This window comes from Ascaphus truei, chromosome 4 (assembly GCF_040206685.1).
Source record: "Ascaphus truei isolate aAscTru1 chromosome 4, aAscTru1.hap1, whole genome shotgun sequence".
Classification (NCBI taxonomy): domain Eukaryota; kingdom Metazoa; phylum Chordata; class Amphibia; order Anura; family Ascaphidae; genus Ascaphus; species Ascaphus truei.
The window spans coordinates 53448829-53474478 of record NC_134486.1 but is presented as its reverse complement, the minus strand read 5'-3'; the positions used below and the strand labels follow the sequence as shown (position 1 = coordinate 53474478).

The 25650-nt window shown below is 42.6% G+C and overlaps 1 protein-coding gene across 6 annotated transcripts in view; it reads left to right on the top strand.

Annotated features, from left to right (window-relative positions):
* THADA (THADA armadillo repeat containing) overlaps positions 1-25650 on the top strand; it is a 438996-nt gene that overhangs the window by 81363 nt on the left and 331983 nt on the right. For all 6 annotated transcript variants that reach the window (XR_012800897.1, XM_075595760.1, XM_075595761.1 and 3 more), the window contains exons 23-25: positions 149-281; positions 6420-6542; positions 18734-18856. Coding sequence is in view for 5 of the 6 variants with exons in the window: in XM_075595760.1 (XP_075451875.1) it covers positions 149-281; positions 6420-6542; positions 18734-18856 (379 nt within the window). In the remaining variant the exon portion in view is untranslated. The remainder of the gene's footprint in view (positions 1-148; positions 282-6419; positions 6543-18733; positions 18857-25650) is intronic.

Below are 25650 nucleotides of genomic sequence, written 5' to 3'. Positions count from 1 at the left end.
AAACTTTGATTTGTGTGTCCTAAAAGGTTTGTCTCTGAAAGGTCTAATTGTTCAAAAGTAGCTATATTTCTGCGTTTGAAGTGGTGTAGCATGTTTTTAATAATGTGTCCTGCCCTCTGTGACCTCTCTGTTCGCTGGTTTCTTTCAGAAGCAACGAGGAGAGCCTGCACTGCTTGCCACGCCAGTGGTTATGCAATGTCTTGGAGGAAATTAAATCTAGTGATCCATCTTCTAAGCTATGTGCGACCAGACGCAGTGCTGGAATTCCATTCTACATACAGGTACTTAACATGCTGTGCGTGTTGTTTTTATAGGCATCTAATGAATGTGTTCTCCAATCCAATGCACAAGAGAATAGGAGTTCTTTGGAAAAAGTCTGAGACACTGCACCCCCTACCTTACCCCCATTACATTTTAAAATGTGTGTGTGTGTCCTTTTTGTTGATCTAGGTTATAGTTCATAACACAAGCAGGGCCCTCATTGCATTTTGGTCCTGTTTTCTCCCGTTTAGTGTTACTTGGTATGTAATTCTGTGCATGTAATTGTCACTCTGTTCCCCTATTGTTCGGCGCTGCGTATTATGTTGATGCTTTTAAAATTAATGATGATAACATTCTCTGTTGTTCAATGTAACATTTTCCACCTATAATTTGAATGTGTTCTCTGAAAGTGCTAACAGTAAGTACATGGAGTGCTGGGGGTACAGTATTATTGGCGGGTACTTTGTCGTGAAGAGCTAATGTGTGGTGTGGAAGGTACAGGGGAAGCTAAGTGGCCTTCAATATCTCAAAGACCTTACATTGAGATTCTAACACTTTTTGAGTCTAATTTATTTATTTATAAAATATTTTACCAGGAAGTAATACATTGAGAGTTACCTCTCGTTTTCAAGTATGTCCTGGGCACAGAGTTAAGACAAATAATACATGGTTACAAATACAGTTACATAAATGAACAGGGTATACATTATATACAAGACATTGCATGCACAGTTAAAGAAAATATATGTTATGGGCGTATGTAACAGTTACAGACCAGATTAAAATGTGAGACAGCCTTAGATTTGAAAGAACCTAAACTGGTGGTGGATGTGAGAGTCTCTGGTAGGTTGTTCCAGTTTTGGGGTGCACGACTACTACATACTTTAAATATTCACTTGAAACATTTGAATACAAACATGACGTGTAAACGTTGACATTTTTCAACCGTTTTAGTTTTTGTTTGTTAAATGTACCAATGTGCAATCATTTAAACTGTTTTGGGTCTTCTTGAAAATGATTAGTAATGTGAATGTTTGTATGTATGTCTTTATTTATATAGCGCAGTAATGCACGTGACAATCGTATAAATAACAAATAACACACAATGGGAAGAAGTGCTTCAGACATAAGTGACATTTAGGAAAAGGAGTCCCTGCCCCGAAGTGCTAGCAATCTCAATGTGGTGCTTTACACTGTAACTCATTCCTGGCCATTGCAACGTTGCAATTGCTGCTGAATTCTTTCACCCCCCTGTCGGGTAACGTTCCCATGACGACACTTAAACTTTCTTCGTACTAACACCCAGAGGTGGAACTCGTCTGTTGAGAGGGGCAGCAGTTTAGGAGGTGCAAATCGGGGGGAAAGGGGATCGGGCATAGGAGGGCGGGGTCCTCCCCAGAAGTTAGTGAGAGAGACTTGGAGGGATGGTGTAAGATGAACTTGGGCAGGAGGAGGGGGTGGGTAGTTAGACTGGTGGAAGGCGGGGAGAGGAGAGTGGGGGGGGGGTGGGGAAAGGGGGGGAGAGAACATTCAAAAGATTCACAAGTTCAATTAGAAATTACACGATTGTTTTGCCTTGGATCTATGAAAACAGTTGATGGAACTTGCCCAGGTGCAATACTGTAGCTAGTTCCTCCTGTGCTAGCACCCAACCATTATTCTGTGTAAGAGCTGCATAGGGAAAGATTGGCCAAACTCAATTGTATATTGCGAATATTACATGTGCTTTTTTGGTATTTTTTTATTATGAGGCTTTGACCTCAGATTCAAATGCTGCAAACATCTTAAATTCAAGGCTTTCACTTTATAGCAAAGTAAATCTATGCGACCAAGTGGAGCTGCCTGTTCGAATATCTGAGCTGTAATACAACTGGAGTAAGGTGATAGGAATTGGACTGAACTATTTTTATTGAAGCCAAGAGGTACCGAGGCAGCCTGGCAGCTGCTAAACTTTTCGCTGCTATGGACAATTGTTGGTGACGGCTTGTTAAAATAATACATTTTTCCATTTCTTAACTCTACAGGGTTCAGATAAGTAATTCTAGAACACGATGTCTCTGCCTTCTGAGATGTCGTTTAACTTGCCGTGCAATCGGCTCAAGATAAAAACACCACAAAGCCGTCTGGTCGGCTGCAACAAAGATTTATTGTTTCAATTAAAACATTATTTTCTGTGGCTGCCAAACAAAATCCTATCTATGAAAGAGTATATTGCTAATAAAGGTTCCATAAAGCTGCAACGTGCCAAGGTCGGCGACTTTTCTCATCATCCATACTTTGCTTGTACAGCATTTTGTGATAGCTGGTTTCTAAAGGTACTTTGCAACAGTCGGTTGAAGTTGTTTTTTTTTTTTTTGTTTTTTTTTTTGTTTTTTGTTTTTTTTAGATCAAATTAACATTGTTCATTTTTATCATGATCACTTTTTTGTTTTTTTTGTTGTTTTTTTTTTTTTAAATAAGAAAATATAATTTACTTCATTTTAGGGGATGTTCATATATTATGAAAGTCCTAAAAACAGTTTAAAAAAAAAAAAATCTCCTCCTTGATCACTTGAAATCTGCAACATTCTTTCCCTGTTGCCTACTGCATACGCCTCAATCCAAATCCGAATGTATTGCATACATTACAATAGTCTATCAGATGCTACAGGTCTATACACCTTCACTGCAAAGTGTGCTGCTAATCTGAATCTCTAAAAAGAGCTGGCACAGGGACTAACCCAACACCTCCTATTAAACTATCAATTTTCATGATTTAAACAATATTGTGGGAATGCTCTGAGCCTCTCCTCCCCCCCCCCCATCCAAAATAAATAGGAAATGCTGAATTAAGGGCCTTTGAACAATACACATGCACCCCTTATGTGTGTTATTAAATTGCAAACTTACAGTATTCAAATCTTTCGAACTACATACTGCAGGTACTGTAGTTGCTAATAGTAAAGTAGTTTGTCACGCAATCAGGACATTTTTGTTGACATTGGGAACATTTCATACGTTTTGGGGCAGGTGATATGGCCAACTGTTCTCATTCTGAGATCCCTATAGCTTCTTCAGTCTCCAGTCTTCAATTAGACACGAGAAGTTACTGTCTGTCATACTGAGAATTGCTTAACATTGCGTGTTCATTTATGTCATATCCATTTTTTGGAGTTGTAGCGCACCTGTCCCTTCCTCACCCACTATATTACAGCGTGTATCTTTGTTGTCATTATTCTTAATGGAAAGATTTCACTTTTTTTGTGTTTGTGGACGGAGTAGGTTTTCTGTTCAGGATAGGATGAAATCCTGTTGCCCCATACAATGTATCCTGTTGCCTCTTAACCTTTTGGTCTAACCCTAATGACATCAACTGGGCGGGCATCTCGACAAGACCATGCAGAGGAATGGGTAAAAATAAATAAAAAGATGAGGGTTTACCCGTAGAAGAGAAAGGAACCTCCTATAGATACAGACCTCATACAATAAATGATTTAAAGTGAGACTGCTGCAATATGTAAAAATGAGTGTGTCCAGTTGGTTTAAAATGGTTAAATATAAGGTTTCCATCACGAAGATTTAATTCATTTTCGCTTGGTCCGCTTTTGTGCAAAGGGAAGGCATATTTGATTATTTCAGCACCAAAATGTTTAGTAGTAAGTACCTTGTCTTGCATGTTGGATACACATTTACAGAGTCCCCATTGGAGTTCACTTGAGTGCACCTTTTACCATGATTTAGTGGCCCCAAGTTGTACAGATATTTGGCTTTGCGTGCATGTGATCACTATTACAGCTGTCACATTAGCCGCTCTGATAGCGATGTACAGTAGGGCCCCGCTTTTCAGCGTTCCGCTCAGCCGGCGGTACCGAGAAGGGGGCCGCCATGTCTGCGCATGCGCAGACCGGGGGCTGCCGAGGTCATGCATGCTCAGAACTGGGGGTGCCGAGGTTGCGCATGCGTAGAATGGAGGTCGCGCATGCGCAGAAGGGGGGATTGCAGGTCTGCGCATGCACAGACCTGCAGGAGACGCCAAAATCCCTGGTTTCGCTTTCCGCCGATTTTCGCTTTACGGCGGGGCCATAGAACAGAACCCGCCGTATTAGCGGATCCCACCTGTACATAAAGATGCTGCACATGTAGAGCTCCCAAAAGCAGTATATTGCTGCATTTATTTTCTTACGTGGAACCACAAAATGCACACGTTTCAGTGGGAGAGCTCACCCTTGGTTAGGTGTAAAGGTGCCCCTCCCAAAAAAACCATTGTGTGCATTTTGTGGTTTTATGTAACAAAATTGATGCAGTAGTATACTGCTTTTTGAAGATCTACGTGTGCGGTATCTTTTATATACATATGCAGTGTTCGACAAACCTATACATTTGCTCGCCCCGGGCGAGTGGATTTAACCCCCGGGCGAGTAAATATTGGCCCAAGCAGCACACGTTTGGTACTAGGTGGCGAGTAGATTTTTTTGTGTGGTGAGTAGATTTTTTGGTGATTTGTCAACCACTGTACATATGTAATCTTTGAGGAGCATGGCACTGTGTCCAAAGGTGGTGGAGGGGGTGGATGAAAGTGTGCACCAAGAGAGTTGCTTCTTTTCATGCACATTACACGTACTACCATGAACAGAAGAGAAGGCCTCCTCTCTTAATGTCTAGTCCCGACCCGTGGCTCTGTGCCATGAGAGGTACAATATGACATGCCATTCTAAGAACTTTTCAAGGGCCATGTGCGCACTAGTACCCCAGTCACTAATGGAGTAGCACAATAAAATGAATGAATGAAAGATCTTCTGAATGCTAATATGTGTTTTTAGGGACCTTGTTTAGTACAACATCTGCTCATTGAGAGTCAGTGAAGAAGAATGTTTATTCCATATATAACACACACACACACACACACACACACACACACACACACACACACACACACACACACACACACACACACACACACACACACACACACACACACACACACACACACACACACACTTTAAAGGACCAATTATATGTATTTGCATCTGATGCACTATATTACATTATAGACCCTTGGCTGGCAGGGACCCAGCAACACATTTCACCTTAAACATTTCACCTAGCCTTTCTGGCAGACAAGTGGTTAAAAGAAGTGTTGCAATATATCCAGATATTTTATCTTCCCTTTAGACTGCGAGCTCTCTGGGTGACTTGGTCATACAAGCACATTAGATAAGACAATCCGTGGAGGATTTGAGGTATCACTTGCCTCTTTTTACCACTTTATAAAGATCACTTTTAGCAAGTGGCTTTCTTTCTAAGTGCTCCTATTCTGCAAAACAATGTGCCATCGCTTTACTGAAAACATGAAATGTATATATTTCGGGTAAATTAGAGAGCAGCACATTACAGTACATTAGTGGCCCTCCGGCTGTAAAAAGAGCAATACTGGCTTGTAACATACTCATTGGGCATCATGCATTCATTTAGAAACAGTGTTCCTTAATGCCCAAGTATAGTCATTTTAGTTGAATGCCATGTAAATGTCAAACTCCACTTCTTACTTTGGCAAAGCATATAAACACACAGATACCCAGCAAGCTCTGACGAACCCCAAAAATTACCATATTTATATATCTATAATGTGTGTGTGTCAAAAGGAGTGCTACTGGGCGTGGCTAAATGTATACAACAACAAAAACAAAGAAGCCCAAAGCTACATCCAATATGACAAAAATATTGTGAAATACCTATATATTCTCTTCAAAAAGTGTCATTTAGTTTAACCCTTTGGCCAAAGCGTCTTAAGCCTGCCAGCCACATCAAGGCATGACCATTAGCAGGTCCTAAAACTACCTGAGTTAAAATTCTTATTTACCTCTATAATTAGAGGAAGAATGATCACATTTGGATATGTCCAAACCCAGCAAAATTGAAATGACCTGCTAACTTGGAAAGTGGGGAGGGGCGAGTTTAAACCCTGGAGGGGGGGGCATAGCCATTTCACTCAGGTATCCCCTTCCCTGTCTGTATCCATATGAAGTCATAACCATCAAGTGTATTAATTATGAATGCTAATAAAACGATTTGCCCTTACATGTAAACATTGTGTTTATCGCGGGTTGTACAGTAAATACAGGTAAAAAAAAATTGTTCTGAGCGGCAACATTCATTTTCTCTTGTTTTCCTCTCGATAGGCTCTACTGGCTTCTGAACCCAAGAACAGTAAAGCAGGCCTCTTGAAGATGACAATGAACGAGTTAATAGCCTTGGCCATGCCTGCGAGTGACTCGTCTGGAAATAGCAGCACAATCCCACAGGTGATGGTGAAATTGTACAGGCTGTCACGATGCAGTCATAACTCTTGTAACTAAAGTGATTAAATAGACCTCTAACCCATTCACGGCCACAGTCACTGGGACGGTATTGTAAAGCAATTAGGGCAGGAAGAGGTTACACTTTACCGTTTACTAGGTCAAAAAAAAAAAAAGGAAAATAAAAATTCATGTTCTCACCCTAAATGCATGCTTTGTTATGGGATTCAACAGAAATAAGAAGATCTGTGCTACCTGAACACATTTTGCTATTTGTGCACGTGATACCCTGGGACAAAACAACACTGTGCTGGAAGATAGTGAAATAGTGCACTGAATTTAAACCAACCAGGGTGATGAACGTAACACAGTGGTTAAAAATTTGATATGAAGTGAAAAAATGCCACGAAAGGTGTAGCACAAAAAACTATGGAGGAACTTTGCACTCCAAAATAGTTCATCATAGTCAAAGTAGATGCTGGTATAGTACCCAGCAGTGCGAATGTAACACAGTTAAAGTTACGGTAGTTGATCAATCCGGCAGAAGTATGGTGTTTTTTTAGTCCAGTAGACGAAGTCTTCATCTTCATAAAGTGGAATCACTAGGTGTGCTGGAGCTTTACTGGACGATAAGCACGTCCCAAACTGGAATCGAAAAAAGAAAAAAAGCACCCGCTCCCATAGTGTAATCAAATGTAATAAAACGGTTACAAAATAATACGGTGCCAAGTAGGTACCTACATACTGTACGAACAACAAGGGACAATAGCAGATCCAGGGATATATAGCTATAGACTGTGCAGGAGACACTGGTGAGGACGCTGCACAAGACACGGTCTAACTGGTATTGTTCTAGCTACCCCTGTAAGGGCGCATTCTATAGCTATAGATCTCTGGATATGCTATTGTCACTTGTTCATTCAGTATGTAGGTGCCCACTTGGACCTGTTTCATTTCTTAACCTTTTTTTATTGCATTTGATTACACTATGGGAGCTTGCGCTTTCTTTTCTTTTAGTTAAGATTGTTTTTTATTCAGCGAGATGACTAACATCATTTATTGCAGAAACTCTTAAAGCAGCTGTTCAAGCTGCCGTTTAAAAAATATATATAAATTCCATTCAATATGTGCATCAATACAATCTGCACACTGATAAGTAATTAGCTAAGTTGCCGATCGGTCAGTTCTCCTGTGATTGATCGGCGAAGATTTGGCTCGGAGGTTCACTAAATGCATCTTGGATTCTCTTCTGCTGCACTGACAAGCACAGTTCTGTGTGGAAGATCATGTGACCAGGCAGGCACTACAAACAGTTGGTGCACTGCTAGAGAGAGGCCAGGGCTCAAGAACCTGCCTGTTTCAGAAGAGGAAGGGGATGTGACTTTGTAAATGGTTGCTATAGAAGCAAAAATGCTTATTACATTAGAATACATAGAAAATGTCTTTAAAAATAGTTTATTTAAAAAAATAATAATTTTAAATGCTACAAGTATATAGTACAGAACTGATTAAAAACAAACACATGTAGGATATTGCTTTAACTGCAGCTTTAAAAAGGTGGTGGTTATGATTTGCGTAAAAATGCTTTATACCCTGACACTTGAGAATTATTACAACAATCTTTGAGACCACGATTAACCCCTTATAAAAAGCAATGTGTATTATCAGTGATATAAAAAACTGGAAAATATGATGATAATAATAAAAAAAAATACAAAAACGTGAGTGTTCAGTATTATCTCGGAAAGCTCAGATCTGGCAGAGCCTGTGGTTTTACTCTCATGTTGAGAAACAGCCAGATGGCCCAGAGCTGCCATCAGTTTCTTTGACTTTAGTTTTCACTCTTACAACTTCCGTAAGGTTCACAAAATGGTGTTCAGCATATTTAAAGCACATCATGCATTTGCGAAAGAATGTAATGGTACGTGATTGGAGTGTGATATTCTGTACCTCCACAATGTGTGTGTGTGTGTGTGTGTGTACCTAAATTAATATTTGTTTTAAAAATGGATCCAACTTTGAAGAGTCGATCTCTCTGCACAGCATAGTTATTCTTCCTAAAGCAATGCTTCTAGCATACAGACGCTGTTACAAGCTCTCTCTCGTATTATCGGATGTGGAATAGAGCACATTAGCGTTGTACTTAATTATCTCAAAAGGTACAATGTATCATTTTTTTTAATGATGTTGAACTAGAGCAGGGGAGCGCAAACTTTAGGAGCTCCGCCCCAATGCCAGCTCCCCCAGGTGCTTGCGCCTCCCTTACTTTTCGGCGGGGTGACGTCACATGACCCCGTGGCGTCGGAATCCCAGTAGGTTACAGAGGCCTCGCACGATTCCCCGGCATTTAATTGCCTTGGGGAAGAGTGCGTGCCTCTGCAACTGCCTGCGCGTCCCTTCCCCCCCACCCCCCAAAAAAAATCCCTCGCCCCCCAGTTTGCGCACCCTTGAACTAGAGTATCCTGGGGCAAAAGGCATGAACATACATGGCCATATTGGCAGCATACAGACCTCCACTTGAGAGAATCCATCAGATGTTACGCATATTCAAACTTCAAATAATATGCAAAACTTTAATGTAAGTGGAAGTTGTGTTTTTACCTTTTTTTTACCCAATACAAATCTTTACTTACTGTTCAAAGCTGGAAGTACATTTATGATCTTTCTAGTTTCCACATTAAAAGCACAGTAGAAGGCTCCTAGTTTTTTTGTTTTTTTTTAAGACCTAGACTAAAACCAAATAAATGAAAAAAGAAAAGTGACTGTCTTTACTTTGGCTATTGCAGGAGAGCTTTGCGTAGTGACACAGCAAAGGAGGAAATCTGCTTGGGATATAGTGGGAAGGGGCTGGGAGTAAAGGGGCAAAAGAACCATCTAAAGAAGAAGCCGGAAATTGATTTGGCGCATGCGAAAGTAGAAAGATTGTTTCAGATTACAGAGAAAGGAAACGCGGTCATGATTATTTTTATATTTTGCTAGGCTGACCTTGAGGGACTATGTGTGGAATTTTTTGAAGTGTCGGCTTGTGAAACTAATTTAAAAAAAACGAACATTGTTGGGTTCCCTTCACATCATTCTTGGTTTCTATCTACTGTTCTTTTGTGCTGTAGCACCCAGGAGATAGCTGCGTTTTAGATGGATGGCATAGTGAGAAATGGCTGCTGTTAGCAGTAATTGTTCTATTTTGTGGCCTAATGATTAGATTACTAAAATGCGGTTTCTACTGAGAAAGTATAAGCAGAAACAGCGCTGAATATATTCCTAAGAAAGTTTTTTTTTTTTGTCTCCATTAATCTTTGTGTTTGCTCTAACTTCTGTTTAAAGTGTGCCTTTCCTTCTACCCTCCTCACTGCCCTTCTAACGCCATTTATATATCTCCATTTCTTTTTTCGTCACTTCCTCTCCTCTGCTCCTTTTTTCATTTTTACCACTCAACAATACACTGCACTGAAACACATACTTACAAATCCTCCTATATACCGCCTATCTTTCCATGGTTCTTACTTCTGGGGAGATATCTCCCAATCCTGGACCATGTCTAATTTCTACTCTGTCTACTCTTACCTCCCACTTTATACTGAGCCTCCTTGTAGTACCGACCCCTCTAACCTCATATCAATCCACTACTTACCTCCCGCTCCCTTTCTCCTGAGCTCTGCCCTATTAACTTTCTAACAAATTCCTTTCTCTGCATGACCTTTTCTTCTCATGCTCTGCAGCTTTTTACTTTAACTGAAACGTGGCTCTCAGTCTGACGAAGCAATGGAAGCTTCACTCTCTTACAGTGGCCTTTATTTCTCCCACACCCTTGGCTCTGAAGGCATGGGTGGAGTTGTGAACCTTCTCTTCTCCTCCCTCTGCCACTTCTGGACCTTTTCTCCTCCTCTATCTCTTTCCTTTCCTTCCATAGAGGCTCATACAGGCCAGTAGTTCTCTCCATTTTTATCTCTACTTATTCTCCTATCTGTCTCTCCTCCTTTCTCTCATCTGACTCCTGTTCTGTTCCTCTTGGGGACTTTGTTTGCAATATTAATGACCTCACTCTCCCCTGTATAAATTAGGAGAAGAACCAGCACTTGCATGGATCTTTTGGAGTGTTTATTCAAGTGAATCAATGTTTTGATCCACCAATGGAATCTTTATCTTGAGTGCTGGTTCTTCTACTGTATACAGCTGGACACGGCTGGGTTATACATGCACCCATGGCAGGATTCCTAGAAAATTGTGCGTGCTCCTTTACCCTGTTCCCTCATTTTCCTCTGTGTTTCCCACTTTTTCTCCCTATCCTCTTCCTTTGTCCTTCACCAAAAAACTGCAGCCAGTACACACACGGATGGGCACTATCTTGACTTGTTTTTTTGTTAAAAACTGTTCTCTCTCTGTTTTCTCTATTTCCCCTTTCCTCTCCCCGGCTATCACTTCAACTCATTTGCTCTCTCTCAACTCGCCGTTTCATCACCTAATTTCTCTTCTTTCTGCTCCTCTACTGAACATGACAGCCTTGTAAAAAAAAAAAAAAAAAAAAAAAAATAATTATAATACAACTATGCCGAATTATCCTATCTCAATCTACGTGCCCTTCTTCTACTCCGTCTAACCCTAGATCTTGATTAAACGATCATACACGAATACTCCGCTCCTGCTTTTCTCAACGCCTCTAGAGGAAATCTCGTACTCTCGTTGACATACTCCACTAAAAATTCTTCCTACAGTGTCTTGTTTCTTCTCTGCTCACTCCCGGTATAAACAAAGCTACTTTTCTTTACTAATCATCACTGAGAAGTCTAACCGCACCGCATCTTCTTGGTCTTTGACTCTCCCCTCAGACCTCAATCAGTAAGCTGCTTTTCTTTCTCCACTGCACTTCAAAACTTTGACTATATTGAGGTTAATGTGGATTCCATTCACCAAGTCATCCTCTTTGTATCCTATTCAAACAGTATGCCATACTTCCTCTTCCTAACACTCCTCCTGCCTTTCTTGACTCTTTATCCTCTGTTACACTGTGGGAATGTTGGTCTGTGATCCCTACACTCACCCACATTTTCAACTCCACACTTTGCTCTGGTTCTTGTCTCACCTCCTTCAACCATGAAATCAATACATTTGCTCTCAAAATCAACACCCTTGACCCTTCCTGTCTGTAACTATCGCCCTGCCTTTTGCCTCCAAACTCTTTGTATATTCTCACTTGCTCCAAATTCCAGCAACCCCTGCTATAGCAGCACTTCAGTCTCTGTAAGCCGTCTCCTACAAAACACACACACACACACACACACCCCTTATATACACATATATATGTACACACCTTATATACATGCACGTGTATATATATATGTGTATATATGTATATGTGTATATATATATATATATATATATATATATATATATATATATATATATATATATATATATATACAGTGTTCGACAAACCTATACATTTGCTCACCCCGGGCGAGTGGATTTAACCCCCGGGCGAGTAAATATTGGCCCAAGCAGCACACGTTTGGTACTAGGTGGCGAGTAGATTTTTTTGTGTGGCCAATAGATTTTTTGGTGATTTGTCAACCACTGTATGTGTGTGTATATATATGTGTATATATATATATATATATATATATACACTTAGTTAAGCTATGGTGGGTAAAAAAGTGACAAAAACCCTCCACAGCAAAGCATATAGCACATAAAAATATTACTGTATGCTCATTTGCATGTCTTAGACAGGTCTGCCACCCTGCCTTTCACCATTATCACCCAACACACTGCACTTTCACTGCAGCAAGGGATTCTGGGAAATGACATGCAAATGAGCACACAGTGCCACCTTTTGCTTCAAAACCATTCAACATGGTTCCCTTTAGACTTAAGCTTGCTGCATGGTCACAGCTTTGAGCACAGCCAGGGTTAAGATGCATAACCAGTAAACCCACCCACAGACAGACTGTTTCGACCTTAATGGGTCTCCTCAGTGTGGGGTTGGTTCTACTGGCTGTGTGTGTGTGTGTGTGTGTGTGTGCGTGTGTGTGTTTATATATACACACACACACACACACACACACACACACACACACACACACACACACACACACACACACACACACACACACACACACACACACACACACACACACACACACCAGGATTAGTCAAGTCAGGCTGAACCATTGGCGACCCATCCAACAACCAAAAAAATTGAAACTTCTTTGTGTTTTGTCACCAAAATAGTTTTTTTGGTTTTGATGCTTTTGATTGAATTAAAGACTTTTGAGAGTATAATTACAATTTCATTGACACAACAGAAAGAAGTTTCACTTAAAAAGTCAATGCTCACCACACACTTTTATTTTTTTTTTAGTTTAAGGCTATATACTCCTCTGCCTCACCTATCTTAGTGTTAATTTCTTGCTATATCCCTACTCGCCTCTTGCGTTCTGCTCAAGGATGTCTCCTGTCTACCCCCCTTTTTTAATCAACCGCCCTCTACTGCCTAACGGCTTTCTCACTTACTTACTACCCAATGCCTCTTTTCTATTATCCGCCCAGCACCTTCTTTCTCTGGCTGGAAGACCAATCTCAAACCTCACTTCTTTACCAATGCATTTCAGTAGCACCCAAATTGTCCCTCTTGCATACTCCCTTTAATACCGTACTATGGTCCTGTAAAGTCCCGCCCCCCTACATACCACTGAGATTGTAAGCTCACTTCTTAATGTTATTTAGATTGCATTGTATTGTATGTCTTTATTTATATAGCGCCATTAATGTACATAGCGCTTCACAGTAGTAATACATGTGGTAATCAAATAAATAACTGATAATATAAATAACAGATCATGGGAATAAGTGCTTTAGACATAAAAGTAACATTAAGGAAGAGGAGTCCCTGCCCCGAGGAGCTTACAGTCTAATTGGTAGGTAGGGAGAACGTACAGAGACAGTAGGAGGGAGTTCTGGTAAGTGCGTCTGCAGGGGGCCAAGCTTTATGTATCATGTGTTCAGAATATCCACAGTGCTATTCATATGCTTCTTTAAGCAAGTGTGTCTTAAGGTGGGTCTTAAAGGTGGATAGAGAGGGTGCTAGTCGGGTACTGAGGGGGGACGGGCATTCCAGAGGTGTGGGGCAGTCAGTGAAAAAGGTTTAAGGCGGGAGAGGGCTTTAGATACAAAGGGGGTAGAAAGAAGACATCGTTGAGAAGAACGCAAGAGTCTGGATGGTGCATAACGAGAAATTAGGGCTGAGATGTAAGGAGGGGCAGAAGAGTGTAAAGCTTTAAAAGTGAGGAGAAGAATGGAGTGTGAGATGCGGGATTTGATCGGAAGCCAGGAGAGGGATTTCATGAGGGGAGATGCTGAGACAGATCTAGGAAAGAGTAGAGTGATTCTGGCAGCAGCGTTTAGGATAGATTGTAGGGGGGAGACAGGTGAGAGGCAGGAAGGCCGGACAGCAGGAGGTTACAGTAATCAAGACGGAAGAGAATGAGGGCCTGAGTCAGAGTTTTAGCAGTCGAGCAACAGAGGAACGGGCGTATCTTTGCTATATTGCGGAGGAAAAAGCGACAAGTTTTAGAAATGTTTTGAATGTGAGGGGCGAATGTGAGAGAGGAGTCGAGTGTGCCCCCTAGGCAGCGTGCTTGGTTTACTGGGTGAATGATCGTAGTTCCAACAGTAATGTGGAAGGAGGTAGTAGGGCCAGGTTTGGGAGGAAGTATGAGGAGCTCTGTTTTAGCCATGTTGAGTTTAAGGCGACGGTGGGCCATCCAGGATGATATAGCAGAGAGACATTCAGAAACTTTGGTTTGTACAGCAGGTGTAAGGTCGGGTGTTGAAAAGTATATTTGTGTGTCGTCAGCATAGAGGTGATAATTAAACCCAAAAGATGTTATTAGGTCACCTAGAGAGAGTGTGTACAGAGAAAAGAGAAGAGGTCCCAGGACAGAGCCCTGGGGTACCCCCACAGGAGAGATCAATAGAGGAGGAGGAGGTGTTAGCAGAAGAGACACTGAAAGTACGATGGGAGAGGTAGGATGAGATCCAGGATAGAGCTTTGTTCCGAATACCAAGAGTATGGAGAATGTGAAGGAGAAGAGGGTGGTCCACGGTGTCAAATGCTGCAGAGAGGTCGAGTAATATGAGCAGAGTGTAATGACCTCTGTCTTTGGCAGCATGGAGGTCGTCAGTTATTTTAGTGAAGGCTGTTTCCGTGGAGTGAGCAGTGCGGGGAAGCCAGATTGTAGAGGATCTAGGAGAGAATAGGTGTTGAGACAATGGAGCAAGCGAGAGAATACAAGACGTTCAAGGAGTTTAGAGGCAAAAGGCAGGAGGGAGACAGGTCGATAGTTAGAAAGACAGGTAGGGTCAAGCTTGCTGTTTTTGAGTAACGGTATGACTGTTGCATGTTTGAAGGAGGATGGAAAGGTTCCAGAGCAGAGGGAGGAGTTAAAAATGTGTTTGAGAGTAGGGATTATAGTAGGAAGAAGAGGTTTTAGATGGGAGGGAATGGGGTCAAGAGGGCAAGTGGTAGAGGGAGAAGAGGTGATCAACAGCGACACATCCTCCTCTGAGACAGTGGAAAAAGAGTCAAGGAAGGCAGGAGGAGAGTTAAGAAGAGGTGTAGGATGGGAGGAAGAAACAGAGGGGATGTTCTGATGTATGGATTCCACCTTTTCCTTAAAATAGTCAGCAAAGTCCTGAGCGGAGATGGAGGAAGGAGAGGCAGCTGAGGGTGGTTTGAGTAGAGTATCAAAGACAGAGAACAGTCGGCGTGGGTTAGACTTGTGCATGTTGATTAGTGAAGAAAAGTAGGCTTGTTTAGCTTGCGAGAGGGCAGAGTTGAAACAGGATAGCATACATTTGTAGTGAAGGAAGTCTGCGAGAGTATGAGATTTCCTCCAGAGGCGTTCAGAGGAACGAGTGGAGGAACGCAGCATGCGCGTGTGGGAATTTAGCCAGGGTCTAGGGTTAGAAGGGCGAGGGCGGCAGAGAGAAAGCGGGGCATGTAGATCAAGAGAGGAGGACAAGGCAGAGTTGTAGTTTCTGACCAGGTTGTCAGGGTCTGTAGCAGAGCTGAGAGAGGCGAGGGAGGAGCGTAAAGTGGACTCAAAGTCAGGTAAGTGAATAGAGCGCAGGTTTCTGCAGAACCTGGGGGTATATGGAGGTGGAGAAGGGGAGAAGTGAGATAGAGAGAATGAGATGAGGTGATGGTCAGAGAGAGGAAATGGAGAAATCGGAGAGTGAAGTTTTTAGTGAAAACCAGTTTGTTTGACATCTGACGGTGTTCTCGTGTGTGTATGTGCTGTGACGGGCTGTGTACAGTACATGGATGGCGCTATTCAAATAAAGATATAAAGCACATACATTTTATTATATTTTTACAGCAACCTTCAGTGCAGTGTTTTTTGTTTTATTTTTTTTACAACCTACTTTGAATCACGGGTTTCACAGAGCACAGGTGTAACTCCATGGTAACTTGGCCCATTCTCTGGCAAATATTGGTTTGCGTTGAATCAATCAATACAAGAGTCACTAAGAAGGCTCTCTCATTATGCATTAGCTAAAGCAGTTGTAATCACCCTCCCGGTCTTACCACATCCCTGGTGTCTCAAGGAGGTAAGACAAGGGCACATTTGGATTGTGCTCTGGGTGATGAGACATGCCGTGTATATAATTTTCAGTTTAACACATCATAGAGGGACTGCAGGAATGATTGAATGTTGCTTCTGACTTACACTTTATAGTACAGGGGTGGGCAACTCCAGTCTTCAAGGGCAACCAACACATCAGGTTTTCAAGATATCCCTGCTTCAGCACAGGTGGTTCAATCAGTGACTCAGTCGACGACTGCACCCCTGAAGCAGGGATATCCGGAAAACCTGACCTGTCGGGGTTGCCCATCCCTGCTTTAGTGGCTTCGCATACACTAATAGGGTTAAACCAATGAGTGGAAATAAAGGTTGCTGTAGCATGTTGACATACACAAGCATCTTGAAGCAATACATTCTATTCTGCAATCCACAGCAAAAGCTATAACACATTTAAAACGTTTATTATCACTCAGATTCTGCAATCCTCTGATGTATGGACTTGTGCGTATTTATTGTTTAAGTGTGTTTGATCAGTTATGTCCATCTGTTATTCTCTCTTGCCGTTTTTAATGTTTTTGTTTTTTTTTACATTTTAACTGCACAATCCCCTATTGAGTCTTTTATAAAATGTAAATGAGTATCCATGTCACATGTTTACATTTTTCTCCTTTTTAAGAGAGGTTCTGAGGGAATTATTGGGAGTCGGGAATGGAATGAATTTTTCCCCTTATAAGACATCATTGGATAATGTTTCACTGGGGTTTTTTGTTTGCCTGCCTCTGGATCAAAATACTGTAAATACAAATATAGGATAAAGTGTCTGTCGTCTAATTTTAACATACAGTTGATTGAACTTGATGGACATATGTCTTTTTTTCAACATCATCTACTATCTAACTATGTAATTCCCAGAACCACCTGAGGCATTTGGCTTGATTTTTCAACATTTTTTTATACCCGAGACCCCTGTGATATCATTTTGTAAATTATGGGTAAAAATGTATTGCCGTTGAACTATTTTAGATATCCTGTTCATGTGCATGAGAAGTATAATGTGAAAGATAATAAGAGGGCAATAGGTTAGTTCATGGGTTTTAGTTACCATCATTTCAGCGCTATTTCATATAGCAGGGGGTAAGGGGTTAATTGTTTTGTGATAACCAAGCTCTGGAAGTGATCAGAGGTTAATTCATATTTAGTGGTGAAGCTGTTATTTATTCTTGGAAGTAATCATGGATTACAATGTTTGTCTCCGGTGTATTTTGAAAAAAAATGATAGCCTAAAGCAGGGCGGCGCAAACCTTTTTGTTTGCACCCCCTGCTTACCTATCTCCCCCCCCCCACCCGCGTTCAACTCCCCCCGCCCCCACCCCCACTCCCCATACCTTCTCTCCAGCATCGGCAGCGTCATTTGATGTCACAAAGTCATGTGACTCGTCGTTGCGTCATGTGACCCCCGTGTAGTCATGGCGATGCGTCATTGGAAGCCGCCGGACAGAAGGTAAGAGACGTACAGAGGCCTCACATGCTCCCCCGGCATTTTATTTAAATGTTGTGGGGAACAGCGCATTGCCTCCTGTTAACGCCCCCAATAAATTGCTCCCGCCCCCCCCCCCCCCAGTTTGCGCACCCCTGGCCTACAGGCCATCAGTTTTTCAGCATAAATACATATTTTTAACATGTGACCTACGTTATGTAATGTTGTGGTTTGTTTATATACTGTACATTTCTATAACCTCTTTGCTACCGTAGACGCCTATAGGTCAGCGCTTCTCAAACTCTCCTGGAGAACCACTGGGCAGACCAGGTTTAAGGATAACCAATGTTCTTGCACACAGGTGAATGAACCAAGTTTGCGTATGGAAAGATACAGTGGATTGGCTCAGGGCCTTGAAGAGAGGCTTGAGAACCACTACTGTAAGGAAACACTTTCAGGTTTACAATGTATTACAGACCCCTCATGCGGTGAAGGGGTGTAAAAAAAAAAAAAAATAGGTATAAATCAGGGTTGACAGATTAAGCTATCAGAATTATTTATTGAGCAAGGCTCACAGACGCTATTAGCTTGCCACTAAATATGTATTCACGTGGGAATATCAAGCACGTATTATCTTTGTTTTTTAAACTGATATCTTCGTTCACATGTGAATAGGGTTAGTGCAATCTACCCCTTCAGTAATAAAACACAGTCTCACTTCTTGGAAGTCAGGATAAACATTGCTTAATCATCCTCCGCTCCAGGAATCTTTTTGCACAATATACCCTATCATTGCATTAAAGGATGGTTTCAATAAACCAATTATTGAGGTCTAATCGGTCTGGCTGACAACTAGTTTGCAAAGAAATGAAGAGGTAGCCTGAGTACTCTTTCCTTTTAATTTATGACTTTGTTAGAGAAATCTTAGAAGCCAGTGAAGCTGGTGAAGAATCACGCGCTGAATCTTTTTTCCGGTAATCTTTGAAAACGACATTGTTGAAATACAACATTAGTGCTTATGTGCTCACGAAAGTGTTTATAAAAAAAGATATTGTTCCAATCACCATGGCAAAAATGTAGAAACATGTTTTACATTACAGCTAACCATGAACATCTTCTTCTTCTTCTTTCTTTAGGTCCATGCTTTAAATGTCTTGCGAGCCCTTTTCAGAGATACCCGTTTGGGTGAAAATATTATCCCCTACATAGCAGATGGAACTCGAGCCGCGATCCTGGGCTTCACCTCTCCAGTCTGGGCAGTAAGCTTTCTTTTTTCCTCCCCTTTCTTTTTTTTAATACGTTATCCCCAGTTATGTTTTACTTTGCGTGTGCATGACAAACCTCCCGAAAATGATTAAAATGGCCACCTGAATGGGAAAGGTCACTACAGAAGTTAGTATGAGCAGCCATTAAAAGCCCATGTGGGGGGTGCTTGTTTTGGGATTGCTATGGGTGACATTTTGGCGAGCTTGACTTACACTGAGGCAAGGAATAGTCAGGCTCAGTAGTGATTGGTGTTGATTTAACATCTTCATGCTCTCAAATCTCCTGTAGTAGAAATCCTATATGCTACTCTTCTGTGCTACATGTTATGCTCCTTCTACGTCATAAGGTTTGAATGGCTCCGGCGTTGCTCAGCAATTTTCAAATGTATTTATTTATTTATAAAATGTTTTACCAGGAAGTAATACATTGAGAATTACCTCTCGTTTTCAAGTATGTCCTGGGCACAGAGTTAAGATGACAAATAATACATGGTTACAATACATAGTTACATAAGTGAACAGGGTATACATTATATACAAGACATAGCATGCACAGTTAGAGATAATATATATTATAAGCGTATGTAACAGTTACAGACCAGATTAAAATGTGAGACCTCTTTCGTTTTGACCCCATACCACTTACCGTGTCCCCACTTTCATCATACTCCCCTTCCTACTCCTACCAGATACCCGCCATAAGATTATAGGCCATATTTCTTAAGCAGTGCTGTTCCAAAGGACTCCTTCCAGCTCCGAGTGACACCTTACACCTCATTCACTTCAATGCATGCGGTGTAAGGGGTCTTTAGAGAATAGCACCGCTTCGTTAATATGGGGCTTGTTTACTTTGCTTTCAGCGAGCTTTGCAAAGCCAGGAAAAGGGTTAATGGTATTGTCCCATACAGCTGAAATCTCACTGCAGATGAACAGGTTGAGCGCTGGGCGACCCACACTATATGTTAACCAGCTCTGTGATGTTCTAAAGCAGGGTGATCACATCCGCAGATGGATGTGACTACTGTGTCCGTAAGAATTGAAACTAGATCAATGGGGATGTTTGCAATAAAAAGTTGGAAGCCGGTAAGTTTAAAAATAGGAAAAAGTACAAGATCGGAAGAGCAGGATATTCCCAGTGTTCACCACAAACAATCGAGCTGCTCCTTATGACATCATTACTAAACAGCTGCTTACTTGTGCTTTAGAACAGAGCCAATAAAGGAGAGAAAGTATCTCTCTCCTGTTTTGTATCGCCTGCTTCTGCTGAAAAGAGGACCAGATAGTGTGGACTATGCTTGGATGGACAGTTGTTAAAGAGACATGCATTGTATCCCCTTCTTCACCTCTATTATTGTAAGAGTGCAAATGAAGTTCCCCCTGGTTTATCCTTTGTCTAGGGGCCAGCAGTGTGTGCTGTAGGCAACACACACAATAAAGAAGTTAGGATCTCACTATACAATACTTGGGTTTTAAAGTGCGCAACACGCACCAGCACAAAGAAAATAATCTCGCTGTGTGAGTGCTTAGGGAGGGAAATGGTAAATGATTGACTAGCATTTATGCTCACCTTATTACAGTTTTAACATCTGTTGCACATAAAATCTTTATGCTCCCAAGACCTTAAGCCATGAGTTATTGCTTTTCCACTGTCACGTCTTTGGACAGATTAGACTTGGTGCCATGGTACCCTTCGAACCTCCTCTACGCCTTTCCAGAAAAATACACTTGGTGCCAAGGGGAGTTCTGACAGCTCGTGCCCTAAATGAAGTTGTTTTTTCTTTTTATCGTGCTTTGGGAAATACCGAAAGACTCCCACGTTTTCCTGTACGAGGGACTGGTATTCTCAGAAAATGAATCACATTATCTTGGTTACCTGTGTTCCCACACCATGGCCATTCCTTTAATACGGCACGGCCTCCTTTTCCTGGATGAAGTGCAAGAATATGATAACATAAAACAACACACACGAGTTGCCCAATATTTTCCATTTCAGTGGAAATAGGTCTGGCAGCGAATGGTGAAAATCCATTGTAGGTTTATGAACTACTGATGTTCCAAATAAGTGATGTTTGACAGGCCTAATAATAATAATAATGAACGAGAGTTCAGTATACATAAGTATCTGCGAAAGATGCCGAAGAAACAGAGTACTTTTAACATTTTCAGCATATCTTTTCCCACTGGACTCATACAGTATAAATAATTTACTATAGAAGAAATGAACAATTAATGACAGCCATACAGTATATTCAACCCAGCCCCATCATGGAATAAGGTACACTTCAATATACAGATCATTAAAAAGTTTAAACAAATAGCACATCTGCGAAAATAGTTTTTCGAAGTTGAGTATTGTGGATGACTTCTTCGAATTAGAGCTTTTCACCTTTTTATAACACTGCTATTTAAGCCTGTGGGGTAGTGTATGTGAGTCATTGGCTGTCCCAAACATTATTTTGGAATGTTGTGCTTTGGTAGCCAGCAGCACTCTATCCCTGCCCCTCTCTCCAGAGCCTGGCTGCTTCCTTCAGACAAAAAAGTGAGCCTTCTCTGGGACTGCCCCACTTGGTGCTGCCAAGGCCCATGATAACACATAGTTACTGTACATAGTAGATGAGGTTGAAAAAAGACATATGTCTATCAGGTTCAACCTATGCTAAATTTAGACGACAGATACTTTATCCTTTATTTGTACTTACAGTGTATTGATCCAGAGGAAGGTTAACAAAAAACCCCAGTGAAATATAATCTAATGATATTTCATAAGGGGGAAAAGTAAATTCCATCCTGACTACGAATATTGGCAATCAGATTTCTCCCTGGGTCAACATCCTTCCCATACTCAAAGAGCTTAGATTGGTCAACACTTGAGTCTAGGCGCAAAGTTAATCTTTCCTTTCTTGCCTTCAAATACTTTCTGGGCAAGCTACCCGTCTACCTGAACAAGCTCCTCACCCCTACCACATGCAGCAGTTATCTGAGATCTGACTCCAAAAGACTGTTCATGGTCCCACGGTTCAATAAAGTATGCGGCCGCTCCTCCTTCTCTTACCGTGCACCCCAAAACTGGAACAATCTACAGGAGACTCTCACATCCGCCACCATTCTAAGTTCTTTCAAAACTAAAGCTGTCTCACATTTTAACCTGGTCTGTAACTGTTACATATGCCTATAACATGTATCATCTTTAACTGTGCATGCAATGTCATGTATATATTGTATAACACTGTTCACTTAACGTAACTATGTATTTGATACCATATTTTTGTCATCATAACACTATGCCCAGGACATACTTGAAAACGAGAGGTAACTCTCAATGTATTACTTCCTGGTACAACATTTTATAAATAAATGGCTAAAATAAAATGGTGCGTCAAGGCAGGGCTGCAGGCTTATAACGCTTTGGCCAAAGGGTTTAACTAAATAACCCTTATTCATGAGAGCACTATTTTATTTTAGTCTAATTGGTAGGAGCGCAGGAATCGTTCTTTTTGTTTTTCTATATGGAAATCTTTTTACCAGCAGCAAACTTCTATAGGGAGGAGCGCAGTAATATGTACAGTCTTCCATAAATAAATAAATGTTTATTTATTTTGTATATCCCTGTATACCTATCCTTTCTTTTTTTGAATATATCTATTGTATCTGCCATCACAATCTCCATTTTAACTGCCCTTACTGAAAAGAACCCTTTCCTTTGTATCTAGTGAAATCTCCTTTCCTCCAATATTAAGGGATGACCCTGTGTCGTTTGTACTGCCCTTGTGATTAATAGTTATTTTGAAAGCTCCTTGCATTGTCCCCGAATATATTTGTATCTAGTTATTATATCCCCTCTTAGGCCTGGGACATAGTAGATAGGGTTGTGCTGAGCCGCGCTGAGCAGATGCACTTACCCCCTGCATCTGTCAGCAGCGCGGCTTTAGCAGCTGCTTCCGCATGCGTGAGGAGGCTGAGAAAATTTGCCGAGACAGGCAAGTTTGAAATTTGCCGCTCGGGGGAGCGGAGGAGCGGTCACATGACCGCTCGATATCCAATGAGGCTGCAGCCGGCATTTTCATGCGTGACGTTGACGTCGGCGCCAGAATAGCCCTGCCTGCCGACACGCCCACCACCCACCTCCCAAGCGCGCTTGCTGTCTCCTCTGCCAGACCAGCAAAAAGCTCCTGGTTGAGCGAGCAGCAGCTCAGGTCAGCACGAATTGATCCACCATGCCCAAAGCCTTAGACACCACTTTTCTAATGTAAATACATCTAATTTAGTTGGCCTCTCCTCATAAATCAGATTTTCTAGTCCCTTAATTCATTTGGTGGCACTTCTCTGCACTTTTTCTACTAAAATAATGTCTTTTCTAAGGAGTGGTGCTCAAAACTGTACTCCATATTCAAGGTGTGGTCTTACTAATGCTTTATAGAGGGGCATAATTATGTTTACTTCCCTTCCATCCATTGCCCGTTTAATGCAAGATAAGATACGATTTGCCTTTGCAGCTATTGCATGATTTTGGGCGCTATTGCTAAGCCTGCTGTCTACAAGCACTCCTAAATTCTTCTCCATGGACTTTTATAGATGTTTAACTAATAAATATATTTCCATTTCTGGATAAGGCTAGACATATAGTTTTGCTAGTTCATTCTTAAAAGCTAAAGATACTCACATACTGTAGATGGATCTATTTGCATCTATATTTCTATTTCTGGCTAAACATTATCGGTAACAATGGAGGATTCTCCTAATTTGTCTGCATTTAATTTGTAAATTGCCTGTTTATTCTTGTTTCCCAAATGCATTCTTTAATTTAACTGCCCAAGTTTCCAGTCTATCCAAGTTCTTCTGGAGAGATACAGTATTTCATCCTGCTCTGGTTCTACTACCTTACACAATTTATTGTCATCAGCAAAGATTGAGACTTTGCTCTCTATGCCATCCTCAAGGTCATTTAATAAACAAGTTAAAAAGCAGGGGTCCCAATACCAATCCATGAGATACTCCAGTCACAACTTTAGCCAACCTGAAAAAGTTTAATTTATGACAACCCTCTGTTTATCCTTCAACCAGTTTTCAATCCAGGTGAAAATATTTTTACAGAGTCCAATTTTGAAGTGAAACTTCTTTAGTGGCACCTATTCTGATGGGGTAAAACGGGAGAGTTGGGGGCGAAATGTGAAACGGAAGTGACGTCACGGCTCCCCCCCTCTCCCCGCGTCTACTGTGACATGCGGTGGCGGCGATAGCCGCCGGCGCCGCTCCTAACAGCCGCCGCTCCCCCCCACACACCCGCTGTGACATGCCGCCCACAGCCCCGTTACCCCCACACGTTCCACTGCCATGGGTATAGCAAGATGGCTGCCGCAGAGCTTCCGGTGCTAGAGTGAAAGGTGTACTGTAGCAAGAAGGCAGGCGCGGGGATTTTAAATCGGTCTCGGGTGTGGGTCGAGTGGACTCAGTGAGCCGCTGCTCAGCCTCTCTCCTCCCTACCTCCGCTTCCCTGTGTCCCGCTGACTGAGCGCCACCGGGGCCGGAGTAGGAGGAGCCCAGGGATCATGGAGGGTAACCGGGAGGAAGCAGAGCGGTGTGTGCGGATCGGGCGGGCAGCGCTGGAGGCCGGAGATTGGGAGAGAAAGCCCGGCGCTTCCTGAGCAAAGCGGATAAACTGTCAATGTGTGGGCATTTGTGGGGGAAGGGGGAGGGAGCTGCTTACCTTACGGCAGCCCGCAGCAGCTCCCTCCTGCAGCCCGAGCCCGTGTAGGGAGGGGGGAGTAGCGGGTCCCTCCGCTCAAACCACGCTCCCGCTCCCTACAGACCGCATATCGCGGTCTGTGCCTGTCAGCGCCCCGCCTGTCAGCAGTGCGGGCGCGCTGACTGAGGGAGCGGGGCCTTAGCCTCACCGAGCAGAGCAGGAGGAGGCCGGCGTTCTGCTCTGCCGCCGTGATGTGAGGTGTAGGGGTGAGGGGAGGGGATGTGATGTGAGGAGGTGCAGGGGGTTATGTAAGGTGCGGGAGGGGGTGATGTAAGGTGAAGGGGGGTGATGTGCAAGGGGGGTGATGTGCAGGGGGATATGTAGGGTGCAGGGGGGTGATGTGCAGGGGGATATGTAGGGTGCAGGGGGCTATGTGATGTTCAGGGGGGTATGTGATGTGCAGGGGGGGATATGTAAGGTGCAGGGGGGGATATGTAAGGTGCAGGGGGGTGATGTGCAAGGGGATATGTAAGGTCACACTCAGTCACGCACTCAGTCACACGCACACTCAGTCACGCGCGCAGTCTCAGTCACGCGCGCAGTCTCAGTCACGCGCGCAGTCTCAGTCACGCGCGCAGTCTCAGTCACGCGCGCAGTCTCAGTCACGCGCGCAGTCTCAGTCACGCGCGCAGTCTCAGTCACGCGCGCAGTCTCAGTCACGCGCGCAGTCTCAGTCACATGCGCGCAGTCTCACTCACATGCGCACAGTCAGTCACACGTGCAGTCACGTGCGCAGTCACAGTCACGCGCAGTCACAGTCACGCGCACTCAGTCAGTCACGCGCACTCAGTCACAGTCACGTGCACTCAGTCACAGTCACGCGCACACTCAGTCACAGTCACGCGCACACTCAGTCACAGTCACGCGCACACTCAGTCACAGTCACGCGCACACTCAGTCACACGCGCACACTCAGTCACACGCGCACACTCAGTGCAAATAGCTAATACAGGGGATGTGTGCCGAGCACGCGCATTCTAAGTCAAATTTATTTGCGTTTTGTCAATGAAATTGTATTTTGATTTTTAATTAAAACATCACCAAC